This window comes from Oncorhynchus gorbuscha, unplaced genomic scaffold, assembly GCF_021184085.1.
Source record: "Oncorhynchus gorbuscha isolate QuinsamMale2020 ecotype Even-year unplaced genomic scaffold, OgorEven_v1.0 Un_scaffold_1957, whole genome shotgun sequence".
Lineage (NCBI taxonomy): Eukaryota > Metazoa > Chordata > Actinopteri > Salmoniformes > Salmonidae > Oncorhynchus > Oncorhynchus gorbuscha.
Window position 1 is genome coordinate 62,501 of NW_025746596.1, and position 20,065 is coordinate 82,565.

General features: G+C 45.2%; 1 protein-coding gene across 1 annotated transcript in view; it reads left to right on the forward strand.

The window, feature by feature from the left end:
* Nucleotides 1-20,065, forward strand: part of LOC124024617 (aryl hydrocarbon receptor nuclear translocator 2) — a 70,750-nt gene that overhangs the window by 38,871 nt on the left and 11,814 nt on the right. The window contains exons 8-11 of the mRNA XM_046338511.1: nucleotides 11,355-11,430; nucleotides 13,083-13,206; nucleotides 15,525-15,627; nucleotides 15,916-16,054. Of these exons, the coding sequence (XP_046194467.1) occupies nucleotides 11,355-11,430; nucleotides 13,083-13,206; nucleotides 15,525-15,627; nucleotides 15,916-16,054 (442 nt within the window). The remainder of the gene's footprint in view (nucleotides 1-11,354; nucleotides 11,431-13,082; nucleotides 13,207-15,524; nucleotides 15,628-15,915; nucleotides 16,055-20,065) is intronic.

The following is a 20,065-nucleotide window of genomic DNA, read 5'->3' on the forward strand; positions in this document are numbered from 1 at the left end:
TGAGGAAACACTGGAAGAGTTCTGTTATTCTGTTTGTTTTAGATTGCTAGATTGTGATTGTTCTGATCTCTCCACCATCTCTCCACCGTGTGTGTGTGTGTGTGTGTGTGTGTGTGTGTGTGTGTGTGTGTGTGTGTGTGTGTGTGTGTGTGTGTGTGTGTGTGTGTGTGTGTGTGTGTGTGTGTGTGTGTGTGTGTGTGTGTGTGTGTGTGTGTGTGTCTGTCTGTGTGGAAACATGCTCTGAAACATCATTTTCTCAATTTCCTCAGACATTATAATGACTTAAGGAAGGAAGTAACATAATGTTTCTGGAGATCAGATTTGCGGAGTAAACATTCCTGTGTGTGTGTGTGTGTGTGTGTGTGTGTGTGTGTGTGTGTGTGTGTGTGTGTGTGTGTGTGTGTGTGTGTGTGTGTGTGTGTGTGTGTGTGTGTGTGTGTGTGTGTGTGTGTGTGTGTGTGTGTGTGTGTGTGTGTGTGTGTGTGTATCCCAGTGTGTGCTCCGTTGTGTGGGAGTGTTCTCTCTAGCTGAGGTGAGAGCCGGGGCAGTGGAAACCTGGCTGACTACAGACTGGGTTGGTAGATTTATAGGCTGCATAAAATATCTCATCTCATTCATCAACCCTCTACAACAGTTGTCTGACCACTGGGGTACCTGAGCCAGTCTCACCCAGCGACACACATACACACACACAGGGTTATGAGACAGACCGTCTGGTTGTTGGTGTAACTGAGTGTTACTCTGTAGTAAATGTATTGTCCGTGAGAGACACCACTCTGTTTCTTCTCTGTCATCTCTGGTGTGCCCTCGTTCACTTCCCCTCCAAGATTTCAGAGTGTCTGATTGATGTTGAGCGACTGCCAGATTTCTTTCCTATGGGCCCTGGTCAAAACCACTGCACTATGTAGGAAGTAGGATGCCATTTGGGACGTAGCCCAATGCTTTAACATTCTTGAGGGGGGAGTGAATGCGTGCACACTTCATATATTAGGGAAAGAATATAGGGATCTGGACAATGTCGTTACTCTTCTGGGTTATACCCCTCTCATATAGGATATCTCTTCACCAACGATAGGTTACACAATCAATCATTTCTGGAGAACTAGCTGGGCATATATCTATGTATACAGCCCATATATAACCACACACACACACATACACACACACAGAGTGCAGGCCATATGCCACTACTGTGGTAGCGACTACTACTGGACCAAATAAATCAAATAAGATGTAGTTGTGGGGGAAGCCAGTGGAGAAAGCCCTGTTATTTCAGAGCTGGCTGCAGTACACACTGTGGGCCTTGGACAATGACAATACCATACCATGCATGGTGAATCTGCACCTACAATATGCATACAATAGTATATGCATACCCCTTCAAATTAGTAGATTAGGCTATTTCAGCCACACCCGTTGCTGACAGGTGTATAATTGAACACACAGCCATGCAATCTCCACAGACAAACATTGGCAGTATAATGGCCTGTACTGAAGAGCTCTGACTTTCAATGTGGCACCGTCATAGGATGCCACCTTTCCAAGCAGTCAGTTTGTACATTTTCTGCCCATGCTAAATGGTCTGTCCTCGGTGGCAACACTCACTACTGAGTTCCAAACTGCCTCTGGAAGAGATGTCAGCACAAGAACTGTTCGTGAGGAGCTTCATGAGATGGGTTTTGGCGAGCAGCCCCACACAAGCCTAAGATCACCATGCACAATGCCAAGCGTCGGCTGGAGTGGTGTAAAGCTCACCGCCATTGGACTCTGGAGCAGTGGAAACACGTTTTCTGGAGTGATGAATCACCCTTCACCATCTGGCAGTCCAACTGGCAATTCTGGGTTTGGCAGATGCCAGGAGATGCATAGTGCCTGTTTTTCATGGTTCGGGCCCCTTAGTTGCAGTGAAGGAAGATATTAACACTACAGCATACAATGACATTCTAGACAATTCTGTGCTTCCAACTTTGTGGCAACAGTTTGGGGAAGGCCCTTTGCTGTTTCAGCATGACAATATGCATAAAGTGAGGTCCATATAGAAATGGTTTGTCGAGATTGGTGTGGAAGAACTTGACTGGCCTGCACAGAGCCCTAACCTCAACCCCATTGAAAAGGCTGAATTGGAATGCTGACTGCAAGCCAGGCCTAATCTCCCAACATCAGTGCCCGACCTCACTAACGCTCTTATGGCTGAATGGAAGAAAGTCCCCGCAGTAATGTTCCAACATCTAGTGGAAAGCCTTCCCAGAAGAGTGGGGGCTGTTATAGCAGCAATGTTCCAACATCTAGTGGAAACCTTCCCAGAAGAGTGGAGGCTGTTATAGCAGCAATGTTCAAACATCTAGTGGAAAGCCTTCCCAGAAGAGTGGAGGCTGTTATAGCAGCAATGTTCAAACATCTAGTGGAAAGCCTTCCCAGAAGAGTGGGGGCTGTTATAGCAGCAATGTTCCAACATCTAGTGGAAACCTTCCCAGAAGAGTGGAGGCTGTTATAGCAGCAATGTTCAAACATCTAGTGGAAAGCCTTCCCAGAAGAGTGGAGGCTGTTATAGCAGCAATGTTCAAACATCTAGTGGAAAGCCTTCCCAGAAGAGTGGGGGCTGTTATAGCAGCAATGTTCCAACATCTAGTGGAAAGCCTTCCCAGAAGAGTGGAGGCTGTTATAGCAGCAATGTTCCAACATCTAGTGGAAAGCCTTCCCAGAAGAGTGGAGGCTGTTATAGCAGCAATGTTCAAACATCTAGTGGAAACCTTCCCAGAAGAGTGGAGGCTGTTATAGCAGCAATGTTCCAACATCTAGTGGAAAGCCTTCCCAGAAGAGTGGGGGCTGTTATAGCAGCAATGTTCCAACATCTAGTGGAAAACCTTCCCAGAAGAGTGGAGGCTGTTATAGCAGCAATGTTCCAACATCTAGTGGAAACCTTCCCAGAAGAGTGGAGGCTGTTATAGCAGCAAAGGGGGGGAACAACTCCACACTAAAGCCCATGATTCTGGAATGAGATGTTCAACGAGCAGGTGTCCACATACTGGTGGTCATACAGTGTATCTGGATTAAAGGGAATGAGATGTTCAACGAGCAGGTGTCCACATACTGGTGGTCATACAGTGTATCTGGATTAAAGGGAATGAGATGTTCAACGAGCAGGTGTCCACATACTGGTGGTCATACAGTGTATCTGGATTAAAGGGAATGAGATGTTCAACGAGCAGGTGTCCACATACTGGTGGTCATACAGTGTATCTGGATTAAAGGGAATGAGATGTTCAACGAGCAGGTGTCCACATACTGGTGGTCATACAGTGTATCTGGATTAAAGGGAATGAGATGTTCAACGAGCAGGTGTCCACATACTGGTGGTCATACAGTGTATCTGGATTAAAGGGAATGAGATGTTCAACGAGCAGGTGTCCACATACTGGTGGTCATACAGTGTATCTGGATTAAAGGGAATGAGATGTTCAACGAGCAGGTGTCCACATACTGGTGGTCATACAGTGTATCTGGATTAAAGGGAATGAGATGTTCAACGAGCAGGTGTCCACATACTGGTGGTCATACAGTGTATCTGGATTAAAGGGAATGAGATGTTCAACGAGCAGGTGTCCACATACTGGTGGTCATACAGTGTATCTGGATTAAAGGGAATGGCAGCATTGTAATGGAGAGTGTGTATTCTAACATCTCCAACAGTGTTGTAGCAGCTGCATGGTAGTGTGGTCTATGTTCCAACGGGCTTCCTGACTGTCCTTTAGCCTGTAGGAGTGCAGAAGGAGATGACTTTGGAGCCATGACAGACCCACACCTCACACACTGCCCCGTCTCAGTGTGCCTCAGTTGTTGATCAAGCCAAACAGAGCCATCTGTAATAATTAGTCATGTTGGCTGGCTCTAGGTAGGAACCATAAACTGAGATGTTAGAGGCTAGCCTCCACTTCTGTTCCTGTTTCTGGGACTGTTTCTCTTTAGGAAGTCATCCGTGGAGGGCTTTTGTGTGTGTGTGTGTGCATTGGTATTGTTACCATGGCTACAAGCCTCAGGCTGCCCGCTTGCACACTTGCTACATCCCATCAGCCACTGCTGCGTGACCTGGCTGCTTCCCTCAGAACTCCACTATTAGGCCAGCTCTGAATGTGTGGGCAGAGAACACACACACACACACACCATAGCAGCCAAGTCACCAATGAAGCCATTCCCTATCCACTGTTTTAACACTGCTGGAGTTTACCCAGGGGCATCAGAGCAGAACCACAACACATTATAAACCTTAGCCACTCATCTGCATCACACACACACACACACTTACACACATGCACGTACAGGTGCGCATGTACAAGTGCTTACACACACGCACCTACAAATACGCATGTACAAGTGCACACACACACTTACACACACGCACGTACAGGTGCGCATGTACAAGTGCACACACACACTTACACACTTTCAAGCATACATATACGCACGTACAAGTGCACACACACACTTACAAGCACACACATCAGACACACACACTCTGAACCTCTGACCCTGATGTGAAATAAATAAATAACCGGTTCCATTTTCATCACCCGACCGTGTGATGCAGAGTGCTGTGGAGGTGGTTCAACAGGAGAGTGTGTAACTGCTGTAGAGGTGGTTCAACAGGAGAGTGTGTAACTGCTGTAGAGGTGGTTCAACAGGAGAGTGTGTAACTGTGCTGTAGAGGTGGTTCAACAGGAGAGTGTGTAACTGCTGTAGAGGTGGTTCAACAGGAGAGTGTGTAACTGCTGTAGAGGTGGTTCAACAGGAGAGTGTGTAACTGTGCTGTAGAGGTGGTTCAACAGGAGAGTGTGTAACTGTGCTGTAGAGGTGGTTCAACAGGAGAGTGTGTAACTGTGCTGTAGAGGTGGTTCAACAGGAGAGTGTGTAACTGCTGTAGAGGTGGTTCAACAGGAGAGTGTGTAACTGTGCTGTAGAGGTGGTTCAACAGGAGAGTGTGTAACTGTGCTGTAGAGGTGGTTCAACAGGAGAGTGTGTAACTGTGCTGTAGAGGTGGTTCAACAGGAGAGTGTGTAACTGTGCTGTAGAGGTGGTTCAACAGGAGAGTGTGTAACTGTGATGTAGAGGTGGTTCAACAGGAGAGTGTGTAACTGTGCTGTAGAGGTGGTTCAACAGGAGAGTGTGTAACTGTGCTGTAGAGGTGGTTCAACAGGAGAGTGTGTAACTGTGCTGTAGAGGTGGTTCAACAGGAGAGTGTGTAACTGTGCTGTAGAGGTGGTTCAACAGGAGAGTGTGTAACTGTGCTGTAGAGGTGGTTCAACAGGAGAGTGTGTAACTGTGCTGTAGAGGTGGTTCAACAGGAGAGTGTGTAACTGTGCTGTAGAGGTGGTTCAACAGGAGAGTGTGTAACTGTGCTGTAGAGGTGGTTCAACAGGAGAGTGTGTAACTGTGCTGTAGAGGTGGTTCAACAGGAGAGTGTGTAACTGTGCTGTAGAGGTGGTTCAACAGGAGAGTGTGTAACTGTGCTGTAGAGGTGGTTCAACAGGAGAGTGTGTAACTGTGCTGTAGAGGTGGTTCAACAGGAGAGTGTGTAACTGTGCTGTAGAGGTGGTTCAACAGGAGAGTGTGTAACTGTGCTGTAGAGGTGGTTCAACAGGAGAGTGTGTAACTGTGCTGTAGAGGTGGTTCAACAGGAGAGTGTGTAACTGTGCTGTAGAGGTGGTTCAACAGGAGAGTGTGTACTGTGCTGTAGAGGTGGTTCAACAGGAGAGTGTGTAACTGTGCTGTAGAGGTGGTTCAACAGGAGAGTGTGTAACTGTGCTGTAGAGGTGGTTCAACAGGAGAGTGTGTAACTGTGCTGTAGAGGTGGTTCAACAGGAGAGTGTGTAACTGTGCTGTAGAGGTGGTTCAACAGGAGAGTGTGTAACTGTGCTGTAGAGGTGGTTCAACAGGAGAGTGTGTAACTGTGCTGTAGAGGTGGTTCAACAGGAGAGTGTGTAACTGTGCTGTAGAGGTGGTTCAACAGGAGAGTGTGTAACTGTGCTGTAGAGGTGGTTCAACAGGAGAGTGTGTAACTGTGCTGTAGAGGTGGTTCAACAGGAGAGTGTGTAACTGTGCTGTAGAGGTGGTTCAACAGGAGAGTGTGTAACTGTGCTGTAGAGGTGGTTCAACAGGAGAGTGTGTAACTGTGCTGTAGAGGTGGTTCAACAGGAGAGTGTGTAACTGTGCTGTAGAGGTGGTTCAACAGGAGAGTGTGTAACTGTGCTGTAGAGGTGGTTCAACAGGAGAGTGTGTAACTGTGCTGTAGAGGTGGTTCAACAGGAGAGTGTGTAACTGTGCTGTAGAGGTGGTTCAACAGGAGAGTGTGTAACTGTGCTGTAGAGGTGGTTCAACAGGAGAGTGTGTAACTGTGCTGTAGAGGTGGTTCAACAGGAGAGTGTGTAACTGTGCTGTAGAGGTGGTTCAACAGGAGAGTGTGTAACTGTGCTGTAGAGGTGGTTCAACAGGAGAGTGTGTAACTGTGCTGTAGAGGTGGTTCAACAGGAGAGTGTGTAACTGTGCTGTAGAAGTGGTTCAACAGGAGAGTGTGTAACTGTGCTGTAGAGGTGGTTCAACAGGAGAGTGTGTAACTGTGCTGTAGAGGTGGTTCAACAGGAGAGTGTGTAACTGTGCTGTAGAGGTGGTTCAACAGGAGAGTGTGTAACTGTGCTGTAGAGGTGGTTCAACAGGAGAGTGTGTAACTGTGCTGTAGAGGTGGTTCAACAGGAGAGTGTGTAACTGTGCTGTAGAGGTGGTTCAACAGGAGAGTGTGTAACTGTGCTGTAGAGGTGGTTCAACAGGAGAGTGTGTAACTGTGCTGTAGAGGTGGTTCAACAGGAGAGTGTGTAACTGTGCTGTAGAGGTGGTTCAACAGGAGAGTGTGTAACTGGCTGGACCTATTTTTGCACATTCTTCAGAAGTTCAAATATCCTCTGGAGTTTTCCTGGCCAAGTGTTATCCATCTTAGTCCAGGTGACCCTCTGTGTGCTCACCCCTCCTCTCTCCCTACACCTCTACCTCCTATTCTCCTCTACTCCCCTCTCTTCTGGGAGAGAGAGAGAGCATTTTCACTGAGTGTCTCTTTGAGAGGACACTAAGCAACACTTGACATAATGGGCTTTTGAAGTAGTTTGTTTTCCTCAGTGGAAGTTCTTTATTCCTAGAAACAGGTGTTTTTGATCTGGACACAAACACACAGGCATACACACACTGGCGCTCTGGCCGTCATGTATTCTAGTTACTCACATTTGGTCTGTTGTCAGACGCTAGGCTCTTATAGGCTGTGACGGCCAGGGCCACTAAGTTCAGAACAGCACCAGTCTATGTACACTGCTAGGGGACGCGTTCATGTTGTTAACACAAGTGTTTCCACCTCTCTCTCTCTTTGACATTCAGGAATTGATTTGAGGCAGGAAAGGAGGAAGTAGTTTCTCTTTCTCATTCTTTCTCTTAGATATTCAGTCATTTATTTGAGACAAGAAAGGAGGACTGTTGTGATGTACTTAGAGAGAGAAAGCAAAAAGAGACAAACAGAGATGATCTGTCAATTTCCTAAGGTCTTTCTGTCTGTGGACTCAAACCCAACTGGTCCTCTGTAGTGTAAAGTGGCCTCCTCCTCCTCATCACGTCTCCTCAGAGAGAGAGAGCTGTATACTTCTCATGGCAGGAGAAGAAAAACAGTTTGTTTCTCTCTGGGTAAATAGGAAATGTCAGGGTTGGATGCTCCAGAAAATAACTTAGCAGGAAATCACTCCGAGGCTTCTGAAATTAAGGGCCTGAATTAGATGCTGTGGTGCAATTTGCCAGCGACAAATGGATTCGAGGCACAAGTGTGTGTGTGTGTGTGTAAAGTTTATCTGCCTGTTTGTGTGTGTGTGGTGAGTGAGAGAGAGAGAGAGAGAGAGAAATACAGACATTCTGTTGCCAGCTTACTAATGATGCTTAAGAGCTGACAGGAGACATTCTGTCTGGACATGGTTTTGAGTTTAAAAACAGCTCTTGAAACATCTTATTGCCGCCACATTGACTATTGGGAATATTTGTTTGCATGCAGGTGTTGCTCTTCTCGTTTAGGCATTCAGAATACACTGACTCTGCAACAATGGATGTATCCCAGCTGGTACCCTAAGAATGCACTACTATTGACCAGGGCCCATAGGAAGCTATGAAGGGAAAAGGGTGCCATTTGGGACCCAGATCATGTTATTCATTACATCCCAAAAGGCTTGTTTTTGAGAGTACTGAATTAGAATCTGTTGTTTCCCAGTGTATAGAAGAAACAGTTAGAATCTGTTGTTTCACAGTGTATAGAAGACACAGTTAGAATCTGTTGTTTCACAGTGTATAGAAGACAGTTAGAATCTGTTGTTTCACAGTGTATAGAAGACACAGTTAGAATCTGTTGTTTCACAGTGTATAGAAGACACAGTTAGAATCTGTTGTTTCACAGTGTATAGAAGACAGTTAGAATCTGTTGTTTCACAGTGTATAGAAGACACAGTTAGAATCTGTTGTTTCACAGTGTATAGAAGACAGTTAGAATCTGTTGTTTCACAGTGTATAGAAGACACAGTTAGAATCTGTTGTTTCACAGTGTATAGAAGACACAGTTAGAATCTGTTGTTTCACAGTGTATAGAAGACAGTTAGAATCTGTTGTTTCACATTGTATAGAAGACACAGTTAGAATCTGTTGTTTCACAGTGTATAGAAGACACAGTTAGAATCTGTTGTTTCACAGTGTATAGAAGACACAGTTAGAATCTGTTGTTTCACAGTGTATAGAAGACAGTTAGAATCTGTTGTTTCACAGTGTATAGAAGACAGTTAGAATCTGTTGTTTCACAGTGTATAGAAGACAGTTAGAATCTGTTGTTTCACAGTGTATAGAAGACACAGTTAGAATCTGTTGTTTCACAGTGTATAGAAGACACAGTTAGAATCTGTTGTTTCCCAGTGTATAGAAGACAGTTAGAATCTGTTGTTTCACAGTGTATAGAAGACACAGTTAGAATCTGTTGTTTCACAGTGTATAGAAGACACAGTTAGAATCTGTTGTTTCACAGTGTATAGAAGACACAGTTAGAATCTGTTGTTTCACAGTGTATAGAAGACACAGTTAGAATCTGTTGTTTCACAGTGTATAGAAGACACAGTTAGAATCTGTTGTTTCACAGTGTATAGAAGACACAGTTAGAATCTGTTGTTTCACAGTGTATAGAAGACACAGTTAGAATCTGTTGTTTCACAGTGTATAGAAGACACGGTTAGAATCTGTTGTTTCACAGTGTATAGAAGACACAGTTAGAATCTGTTGTTTCCCAGTGTATAGAAGACACAGTTAGAATCTGTTGTTTCACAGTGTATAGAAGACACAGTTAGAATCTGTTGTTTCACAGTGTATAGAAGACACAGTTAGAATCTGTTGTTTCACAGTGTATAGAAGACACAGTTAGAATCTGTTGTTTCACAGTATATAGAAGACACAGTTAGAATCTGTTGTTTCACAGTGTATAGAAGACACAGTTAGAATCTGTTGTTTCACAGTGTATAGAAGACACAGTTAGAATCTGTTGTTTCCCAGTGTATAGAAGACACAGTTAGAATCTGTTGTTTCACAGTGTATAGAAGACAGTTAGAATCTGTTGTTTCACAGTGTATAGAAGACAGTTAGAATCTGTTGTTTCACAGTGTATAGAAGACAGTTAGAATCTGTTGTTTCACAGTGTATAGAAGACAGTTAGAATCTGTTGTTTCACAGTGTATAGAAGACACAGTTAGAATCTGTTGTTTCCCAGTGTATAGAAGACAGTTAGAATCTGTTGTTTCCCAGTGTATAGAAGACAGTTAGAATCTGTTGTTTCACAGTGTATAGAAGACACAGTTAGAATCTGTTGTTTCCCAGTGTATAGAAGACAGTTAGAATCTGTTGTTTCACAGTATATAGAAGACACAGTTAGAATCTGCTCCTTGTTAAGAGGCAGAGCCTGGACAGCTGTGAGTAGGGAGAGAAAACAAGGGAAATAGAGAAAACAAGGGATGATAAAGACAGAAAGGGATGGAGAGGAGAGAGAGCAGTCTGTTACCCCCTATAGTCATTCAGCACAGATGGACAGACCAGCTTGTAGTCTGTATTTAATAGTACATTCACAAAGGACCCTTAGGTTTTTCCAGTCGGTCAATGTTCTGATTTGTTCTACAGCCGTTAGGGTGCCAGGTGTAGTATCTTGCTGATTTGTTCTACAGCCGTTAGGGTGCCAGGTGTGGTATCTTGCTGATTTGTTCTACAGCCGTTAGGGTGCCAGGTGTGGTATCTTGCTGATATGTTCTACAGCCGTTAGGGTGCCAGGTGTGGTATCTTGCTGATTTGTTCTACAGCCGTTAGGGTGCCAGGTGTGGTATCTTGCTGATTTGTTCTACAGCCGTTAGGGTGCCAGGTGTGGTATCTTGCTGATTTGTTCTACAGCCGTTAGGGTGCCAGGTGTGGTATCTTGCTGATTTGTTCTACAGCCGTTAGGGTATCTTGCTGGTATGTTCTACAGCCGTTAGGGTGCCAGGTGTGGTATCTTGCTGGTATGTTCTCCAGCCGTTAGGGTGCCAGGTGTGGTATCTTGCTGATTTGTTCTACAGCCGTTAGGGTGCCAGGTGTGGTATCTTGCTGGTATGTTCTCCAGCCGTTAGGGTGCCAGGTGTGGTATCTTGCTAATTTGTTCTACAGCCGTTAGGGTGCCAGGTGTGGTATCTTTCTGATTTGTTCTACAGCCGTTAGGGTGCCAGGTGTGGTATCTTGCTGGTATGTTCTCCAGCCGTTAGGGTGCCAGGTGTGATTTGTATCTTTCTGATTTGTTCTACAGCCGTTAGGGTGCCAGGTGTGGTATCTTTCTGATTTGTTCTACAGCCGTTAGGGTGCCAGGTGTGGTATCTTGCTGATTTGTTCTACAGCCGTTAGGGTGCCAGGTGTGTTATCTTTCTGATTTGTTCTACAGCCGTTAGGGTGCCAGGTGTGGTATCTTGCTGGTATGTTCTACAGCCATTAGGGTGCCAGGTGTGGTATCTTGCTGATATGTTCTACAGCCGTTAGGGTGCCAGGTGTGGTATCTTGCTGATATGTTCTACAGCCGTTAGGGTGCCAGGTGTGGTATCTTGCTGATATGTTCTACAGTCGTTAGGGTGCCAGGTGTGGTATCTGGCTGGTATGTTCGGATGCTGGTGTTTTGTTATTGTGTATCACTAACTTGACCATCTGTTACTAATAATACAGTCTAAAGAGGAAACGTATCAAAGTGATGGTATTGTGTTAATGTGTATTAATGTGTTGTCATTGTGTGTGTTCTCCAGGCAGCTCCAACAGCAGCAGCAGGCAGAGCTGGAGGTCCATCAGAGAGACGGCCTGACAGCCTACGACCTATCACAGGTACCCCACAGGACCCCTATAGCTGCCTGTTGATAATACAACATATCACATTGTGTCTTCCCTATACCCACTGTACCCAGTGTAGCTTACTTACCTGTCCATACCCCTGGCTTTTCATGCTAGACAGCTTCTGAAGCTGTTCATTGTATATCATTAAAGGCCCAGTGCAGTCAAAAATGTGATTTTCCTCTGTTTTATATATATTTACATACTATAATGTTGGAATAATACTGTGAAATTGTGAATATTATGATAATGCCCTTTTTTAGGTTAAGAGCTATTTGAAAAGACCGCCTGAAATTTCAGCCTGTTTTTTGGTGGGATGGAGTTTTGGTCTGCCTGGTAACATCACCAGGTGGGCAATTAGTTAATAGACCAATAAGAAAGAGTTCCAAACCTCTCTGCCAATATCAGCTAGTTTTCAGTTTTCCCTTCACAGAAATTGCTCTTTTGTTTCTTTATGACAATTTTTTATAGAAAAATGGCTGCATTGGACATTTAAGAGGCTCAACTGTATAACAGGCTTGGGGTCAATTCCATTTTAATTCAGTCAAATCAGGAAGTAAACAGAAACGGAATTATTCCTCAATGATTGTCTGAGGGAAAAAAATCATTGAAATTAGAATTTCAGTTTAGCTCCTCAACTGACTAAATTCAAATGGAATTGATCCAAATCCTGCTGTATAAATACTTTCTAGGGTTTCATTAAGTGAAGAGGTCCTTCCCTCCTCTCTTTCTAGATGTTGACTGTACATCAGTTTCTAGGGTTTCATTAAGTGAAGAGGTCCTTCCCTCCTCTCTTTCTAGCTGTTGACTGTACATCAGTTTCTAGGGTTTCATTAAGTGAAGAGGTCCTTCCCTCCTCTCTTTCTAGATGTTGACTGTACATCAGTTTCTAGGGTTTCATTAAGTGAAGAGGTCCTTCCCTCCTCTCTTTCTAGATGTTGACTGTACATCAGTTTCTAGGGTTTCATTAAGTGAAGAGGTCCTTCCCTCCTCTCTTTCTAGATGTTGACTGTACATCAGTTTCTAGGGTTTCATTAAGTGAAGAGGTCCTTCCCTCCTCTCTTTCTAGATGTTGACTGTACATCAGTTTCTAGGGTTTCATTAAGTGAAGAGGTCCTTCCCTCCTCTCTTTCTAGCTGTTGACTGTACATCAGTTTCTAGGGTTTCATTAAGTGAAGAGGTCCTTCCCTCCTCTCTTTCTAGCTGTTGACTGTACATCAGTTTCTAGGGTTTCATTAAGTGAAGAGGTCCTTCCCTCCTCTCTTTCTAGCTGTTGACTGTACATCAGTTTCTAGGGTTTCATTAAGTGAAGAAAGAGGTCCTTCCCTCCTCTCTTTCTAGCTGTTGACTGTACATCAGTTTCTAGGGTTTCATTAAGTGAAGAGGTCCTTCCCTCCTCTCTTTCTAGCTGTTGACTGTACATCAGTTTCTAGGGTTTCATTAAGTGAAGAAAGAGGTCCTTCCCTCCTCTCTTTCTAGCTGTTGACTGTACATCAGTTTCTAGGGTTTCATTAAGTGAAGAGGTCCTTCCCTCCTCTCTTTCTAGCTGTTGACTGTACATTTGCAAGGCGGATATACTCACACCCTTGTATAAATCAAGTTAGTTTTAGTAAATGAAGTTATCCTTCCCTCCTGTCTCCCTCCAGGTGCCCGTTCCCAGTGTGGGAGGAGGGGTTCACGAGGCGGGAAAGAACACTGACAAGACGGACACCATGTTCTCACAAGAGAGAGACCCACGCTTTGCTGACATGTACTCCGGCATCTCTGGCTGTACGACATCTAGTTATTTTCTCACCTCTACTCGTCGTGTGTGTGTGTGTGTGTGTGTGTGTGTGTGTGTGTGTGTGTGTGTGTGTGTGTGTGTGTGTGTGTGTGTGTGTGTGTGTGTGTGTGTGTGTGTGTGTGTGTGTGTGTGTGTGTGTGTGTGTGTGTGTGTGTGTGTGTGTGTGTGTTGTGTGTTGATAAGTGTTAATCAGCCAGTGTGTGTTGAAAGGCCCATGGTAGACGGTTGGTTGTGATGGTGGTCTTTCATCCAGGGGATAAATGTAAAACAACCTCCACACAACTCAATCAGAACTGAACTTTCTCTCTCTCTCCCTCTCCATTCCCTCCCTTTCTCTGACTGTGGTATATTTTTAGCTCTTTCTCCCTCTCTCTGAATGTTTCTGTTTGTCTCTCTCCCTCCCTATCTCTCTGTCTCTCCCTCTCTGTCTCCCTCCCTATCTCTCTGTCTCTCCCTCTCTGTCTCCCTCCCTATCTCTCTGTCTCTCCCTCTCTGTCTCCCTCCATCTCTCTTTTTTCCTCTCTGTCTGTCTCCTTCTCTCTGTCTGTGTCCTCTCTCTGTCTCTCCCTCTCTGTCTCCCTCCATCTCTCTTTTTTCCTCTCTGTCTGTCTCCCTCTCTCTCCCTATCTCTCTCCCTCTCTCTCTCTGTCTCCCTCCATCTCTCTTTTTTTCCTCTCTGTCTCTCTCTCTGTCTCTCCCTCTCTGTCTCCCTCCATCTCTCTTTTTTCCTCTCTGTCTGTCTCTCTTTCCCTCTCTCTCTCTGTCTCCCCCTCTCTGTTTCTCTCTCTCTCTCTCTGTGTCTCCCTCTCTGTCTCCCTCCATCTCTCTTTTTCCTCTCTGTCTGTCTCCCTCTCTCTCCCTATCTCTCTCCCTCTCTCTCTGTCTCCCCCTCTCTGTCTCTCTCTCTGTCTCTCCCTCTCTGTCTCCCTCCATCTCTCTTTTTTCCTCTCTGTCTGTCTCCTTCTCTCTGTCTGTGTCCTCTCTCTGTCTCTCTCTCTCTGTCTCCCTCCATCTCTCTTTTTTCCTCTCTGTCTCTCTCTCTGTCTCTCCCTCTCTGTCTCCCTCCATCTCTCTTTTTTCCTCTCTGTCTGTCTCTCTTTCCCTCTCTCTCTCTGTCTCCCCCTCTCTGTTTCTCTCTCTCTCTCTGTCTCTCCCTCTCTGTCTCCCTCCATCTCTCTTTTTCCTCTCTGTCTGTCTCCCTCTCCCTCCCTATCTCTCTGTCTCTCCCTCTCTGTCTGTCTCCCTCTCTCCCTATCTCTCTCCCTCTCTCTCTGTCTCCCCCTCTCTGTCTGTCTCCCTCTCTCTCTCTCCCGCTCTCTGTCTGTCTCCACTCTCTGTCTCCCCCTCTCTCTCTCTGTCTCTCTCCCTCTGTCTCTCCCTCTCTCTGTTTTTCTTTCTCTCTGTATGCCTCTCTGAATGTCTCTTTGTCTGTCTCTACCTCTTTCTAAATGTCTCTCTTTCTAAATATATTTCTCTGAATGTCTCTCCCTCTATATGTCTCTATAAACGGTGTGTGTATTGTGTCTCTCCCTCTATATATCTCTATAAACGGTGTGTGTATTGTGTCTCTCCCTCTATATATCTCTATAAACGCTGTGTGTATTGTGTCTCTCCCTCTATATATCTCTATAAACGCTGTGTGTATTGTGTCTCTCCCTCTATATATCTCTATAAACGGTGTGTGTATTGTGTCTCTCCCTCTATATATCTCTATAAACGGTGTGTGTATTGTGTCTCTCCCTCTATATATCTCTATAAACGGTGTGTGTATTGTGTCTCTCCCTCTATATATCTCTATAAACAGTGTGTGTATTGTGTCTCTCCCTCTATATATCTCTATAAACAGTGTGTGTATTGTGTCTCTCCCTCTATATATCTCTATAAACAGTGTGTGTATTGTGTCTCACCCTCTATATATCTCTATAAACGGTGTGTGTATTGTGTCTCTCCCTCTATATATCTCTATAAACGGTGTGTGTATTGTGTCTCTCCCTCTATATATCTCTATAAACAGTGTGTGTATTGTGTCTCTCCCTCTATATATCTCTATAAACAGTGGTGTGTGTATTGTGTCTCTCCCTCTATATATCTCTATAAACGGTGTGTGTATTGTGTCTCTCCCTCTATATATCTCTATAAACGGTGTGTGTATTGTGTCTCTCCCTCTATATATCTCTATAAACGGTGTGTGTATTGTGTCTCTCCCTCTATATATCTCTATAAACGGTGTGTGTATTGTGTCTCTCCCTCTATATATCTCTATAAACGGTGTGTGTATTGTGGTGTGTGTATTGTGTGGTTCCAGCTGGTGAGAAGAAGATGATGGTTCCTTCGTCTACAGCGGGAGGTCAGCAGCTCTACTCCCAGAACTCTCCCTTCCAGCCCGGACACTCTGCCAAGAGCTTCAGGTACACCTCTCTGTCTGTCTGTGTGGGTCTCTGTGGGTTGTGTGTGGGTCTGTGTGTACGTGCATGCAAGCACATTCGCGTGTGTGTTTAAAGTTGAAAGCCGTGGGGAAAGACAGGGCCTCAGGTGATGGTTGAACAACTGAGCAGACTAGAGTTGACAGATGTGAACAGTTAAATGTGTTGTTAAAGTATAAACTAAATATGACCGTCTGCATGGGGTCTATTTAAAGGCTCTCATGTCACACATTTACTTGGAATGCTGTCTGTCTGTCTGTGTGTTTTACACAGCTCCTCAGTGATCCATGTCCCAGGGGTGAACGATATCCAGCCGTCGGGATCGTCCAATCAGAACCTAGCTCAGATCTCCAGACAGCTCAACCCAGGACAGGTGGCCTGGACTGGCAACAGACCCCCGTTCTCTGGCCAGGTACACACACACACACACAGGACAAACAACAGACTCTACCTTCTCAGGCCAGGTCTCTCACACGCAGGACTAACAACAGACCCTACCTTCTCAGGCCAGGTCTCTCACACGCAGGACTAACAACAGACCCTACCTTCTCAGGCCAGGTCTCTCACACGCAGGACTAACAACAGACCCTACCTTCTCAGGCCAGGTCTCTCACACGCAGGACTAACAACAGACCCTACCTTCTCAGGCCAGGTAAAACACACACAGGACTAACAACAGACCCTACCTTCTCAGGCCAGGTAAAACACACACAGGACTAACAACAGACCCTACCTTCTCAGGCCAGGTAAATCACACACAGGACTAACAACAGACCCTACCTTCTCAGGCCAGGTCTCTCACACACAGGACTAACAACAGACCCTACCTTCTCAGGCCAGGTCTCTCACACACAGGACTAACAACAGACCCTACCTTCTCAGGCCAGGTCTCTCACACACAGGACTAACAACAGACCCTACCTTCTCAGGTCAGGTCTCTCACACACAGGACTAACAACAGACCCTACCTTCTCAGGCCAGGTAAAACACACACAGGACTAACAACAGAACCTACCTTCTCAGGCCAGGTCTCTCACACACAGGACTAACAACAGACCCTACCTTCTCAGGCCAGGTCTCTCACACACAGGACTAACAACAGACCCTACCTTCTCAGGCCAGGTCTCTCACACACAGGACTAACAACAGACCCTACCTTCTCAGGCCAGGTCTCTCACACACAGGACTAACAACAGAACCTACCTTCTCAGGCCAGGTCTCTCACACACAGGACTAACAACAGACCCTACCTTCTCAGGTCAGGTCTCTCACACACAGGACTAACAACAGACCCTACCTTCTCAGGCCAGGTCTCTCACACACAGGACTAACAACAGAACCTACCTTCTCAGGCCAGGTCTCTCACACACAGGACTAACAACAGACCCTACCTTCTCAGGCCAGGTCTCTCACACACAGGACTAACAACAGACCCTACCTTCTCAGGCCAGGTAAAACACACAGACCTGGACATGTAGCAGGGGTGATTTGTGTTGTGAGTAGAGTCAGACAGAATACAGAAATCCGAAACTGTATAAATATCTGTAGAATCACTCCAGACTTGGTTCCATTCCAGATCTAATGCCTAGGTGTTGTAGGTGTTTTCTAGTCAGGCAGACGACACGCTGATCACACACTGACTCCCATAACTACTACAGAATGTAGGCACCTCTGCTTTGGTTGACAACAGGAATCCTCTACTGCTAGCCAATAGCATCATTAGCATTTCTAATGAAATGCGTTTCATTGGTCGCTATGCAGATTCTCTCTCTCTTTCTCCTCGCTTCAGTGAATCTCATCAGCAGAGCCTGGTAATGGTGGTGTGTGTGTGTGTGTGTGTGTGTGTGTGTGTGTGTGTGTGTGTGTGTGTGTGTGTGTGTGTGTGTGTGTGTGTGTGTGTGTGTGTGTGTGTGGGTGTGTGTGGGTGTGGGTGTGTTTTCTCTGATCTGCATATCGGACCACAAGACATGCGTGTGTGTTGAGCATATGGTGTTTAGCAGGCTCATTTGTCTTCTCAACCTACACCAGTAACACACACACACATACGTCTCTCTGCTAGTCTAGTAAAACACACACGTCTCTCTGCTAGTCTAGTAAAACACACACGTCTCTCTGCTAGTCTAGTAAAACACACACGTCTCTCTGCTAGTCTAGTAAAACACACACGTCTCTCTGCTAGTCTAGTAAAACACACACGTCTCTCTGCTAGTCTAGTAAAACACACACGTCTCTCTGCTAGTCTAGTAAAACACACACGTCTCTCTGCTAGTCTAGTAAAACACACACGTCTCTCTGCTAGTCTAGTACAACACACACGTCTCTCTGCTAGTCTAGTAAAACACACACGTCTCTCTGCTAGTCTAGTAAAACACACACGTCTCTCTGCTAGTCTAGTAAAACACACACGTCTCTCTTGCTAGTCTAGTAAAACACACACGTCTCTCTGCTAGTCTAGTAAACACACACGTCTCTCTGCTAGTCTAGTAAAACACACACGTCTCTCTGCTAGTCTAGTAAAACACACACGTCTCTCTGCTAGTCTAGTAAAACCCACACGTCTCTCTGCTAGTCTAGTAAAACACACACGTCTCTCTGCTAGTCTAGTAAAACACACATACGTCTCTCTGCTAGTCTAGTAAAACACACACGTCTCTCTGCTAGTCTAGTAAAACACACACGTCTCTCTGCTAGTCTAGTAAAACACACACGTCTCTCTGCTTGTCTATTAAAACACACACGTCTCTCTGCTAGTCTAGTACAACACACACATCTCTCTGCTAGTCTAGTAAAACACACACGTCTCTCTGCTAGTCTAGTAAAACACACATCTTTCTGCTAGTCTAGTACAACACACACGTCTCTCTGCTAGTCTAGTAAAACACACACGTCTCTCTGCTAGTCTAGTACAACACACACGTCTCTCTGCTAGTCTAGTAAAACACACACGTCTCTCTGCTAGTCTAGTAAAACACACACGTCTCTATGCTAGTCTAGTAAAACACACACGTCTCTCTGCTAGTCTAGTACAACACACACTCTCTCTGCTAGTCTAGTACAACACACACGTCTCTCTGCTAGTCTAGTAAAACACACATGTCTCTCTGCTAGTCTAGTACAACACACACTTCTCTATGCTAGTCTAGTAAAACACACACGTCTCTCTCTGCTAGTCTAGTACAACACACACGTCTCTCTGCTAGTCTAGTAAAACACACACGTCTCTCTCTGCTAGTCTAGTACAACACACACGTCTCTCTGCTAGTCTAGTAAAACACACATACGTCTCTCTGCTAGTCTAGTAAAACACACACGTCTCTCTGCTAGTCTAGTAAAACACACACGTCTCTCTGCTAGTCTAGTAAAACACACACGTCTCTCTGCTAGTCTAGTAAAACACACACGTCTCTCTGCTAGTCTAGTACAACACACACGTCTCTCTGCTAGTCTAGTAAAACACACACGTCTCTCTGCTAGTCTAGTAAAACACACACGTCTCTCTGCTAGTCTAGTAAAACACACACGTCTCTCTCTGCTAGTCTAGTACAACACACACGTCTCTCTGCTAGTCTAGTACAACACACACGTCTCTCTGCTAGTCTAGTACAACACACACGTCTCTCTGCTAGTCTAGTACAACACACACGTCTCTCTGCTAGTCTAGTAAAACACACACGTCTCTCTGCTAGTCTAGTAAAACACACACGTCTCTCTGCTAGTCTAGTAAAACACACACGTCTCTCTCTGCTAGTCTAGTACAACACACACGTCTCTCTGCTAGTCTAGTAAAACACACACGTCTCTCTGCTAGTCTAGTACAACACACATGTCTCTCTGCTAGTCTAGTAAAACACACACGTCTCTCTCTGCTAGTCTAGTACAACACACACGTCTCTCTGCTAGTCTAGTAAAACACACACGTCTCTCTGCTAGTCTAGTAAAACACACACGTCTCTCTGCTAGTCTAGTAAAACACACACATCTCTCTGCTAGTCTAGTAAAACACACACGTCTCTCTGCTAGTCTAGTACAACACACACGTCTCTCTGCTAGTCTAGTAAAACACACACGTCTCTCTGCTAGTCTAGTAAAACACACACGTCTCTCTGCTAGTCTAGTAAAACACACACGTCTCTCTGCTAGTCTAGTACAACACACACATCTCTCTGCTAGTCTAGTACAACACACACGTCTCTCTGCTAGTCTAGTACAACACACACGTCTCTCTGCTAGTCTAGTAAAACACACACGTCTCTCTGCTAGTCTAGTATAACACACACGTCTCTCTGCTAGTCTAGTAAAACACACACGTCTCTCTGCTAGTCTAGTAAAACACACACGTCTCTCTGCTAGTCTAGTAAAACACACACGTCTCTCTGCTAGTCTAGTAAAACACACACACTCAACTCTATTTCCTTCTCTCTCT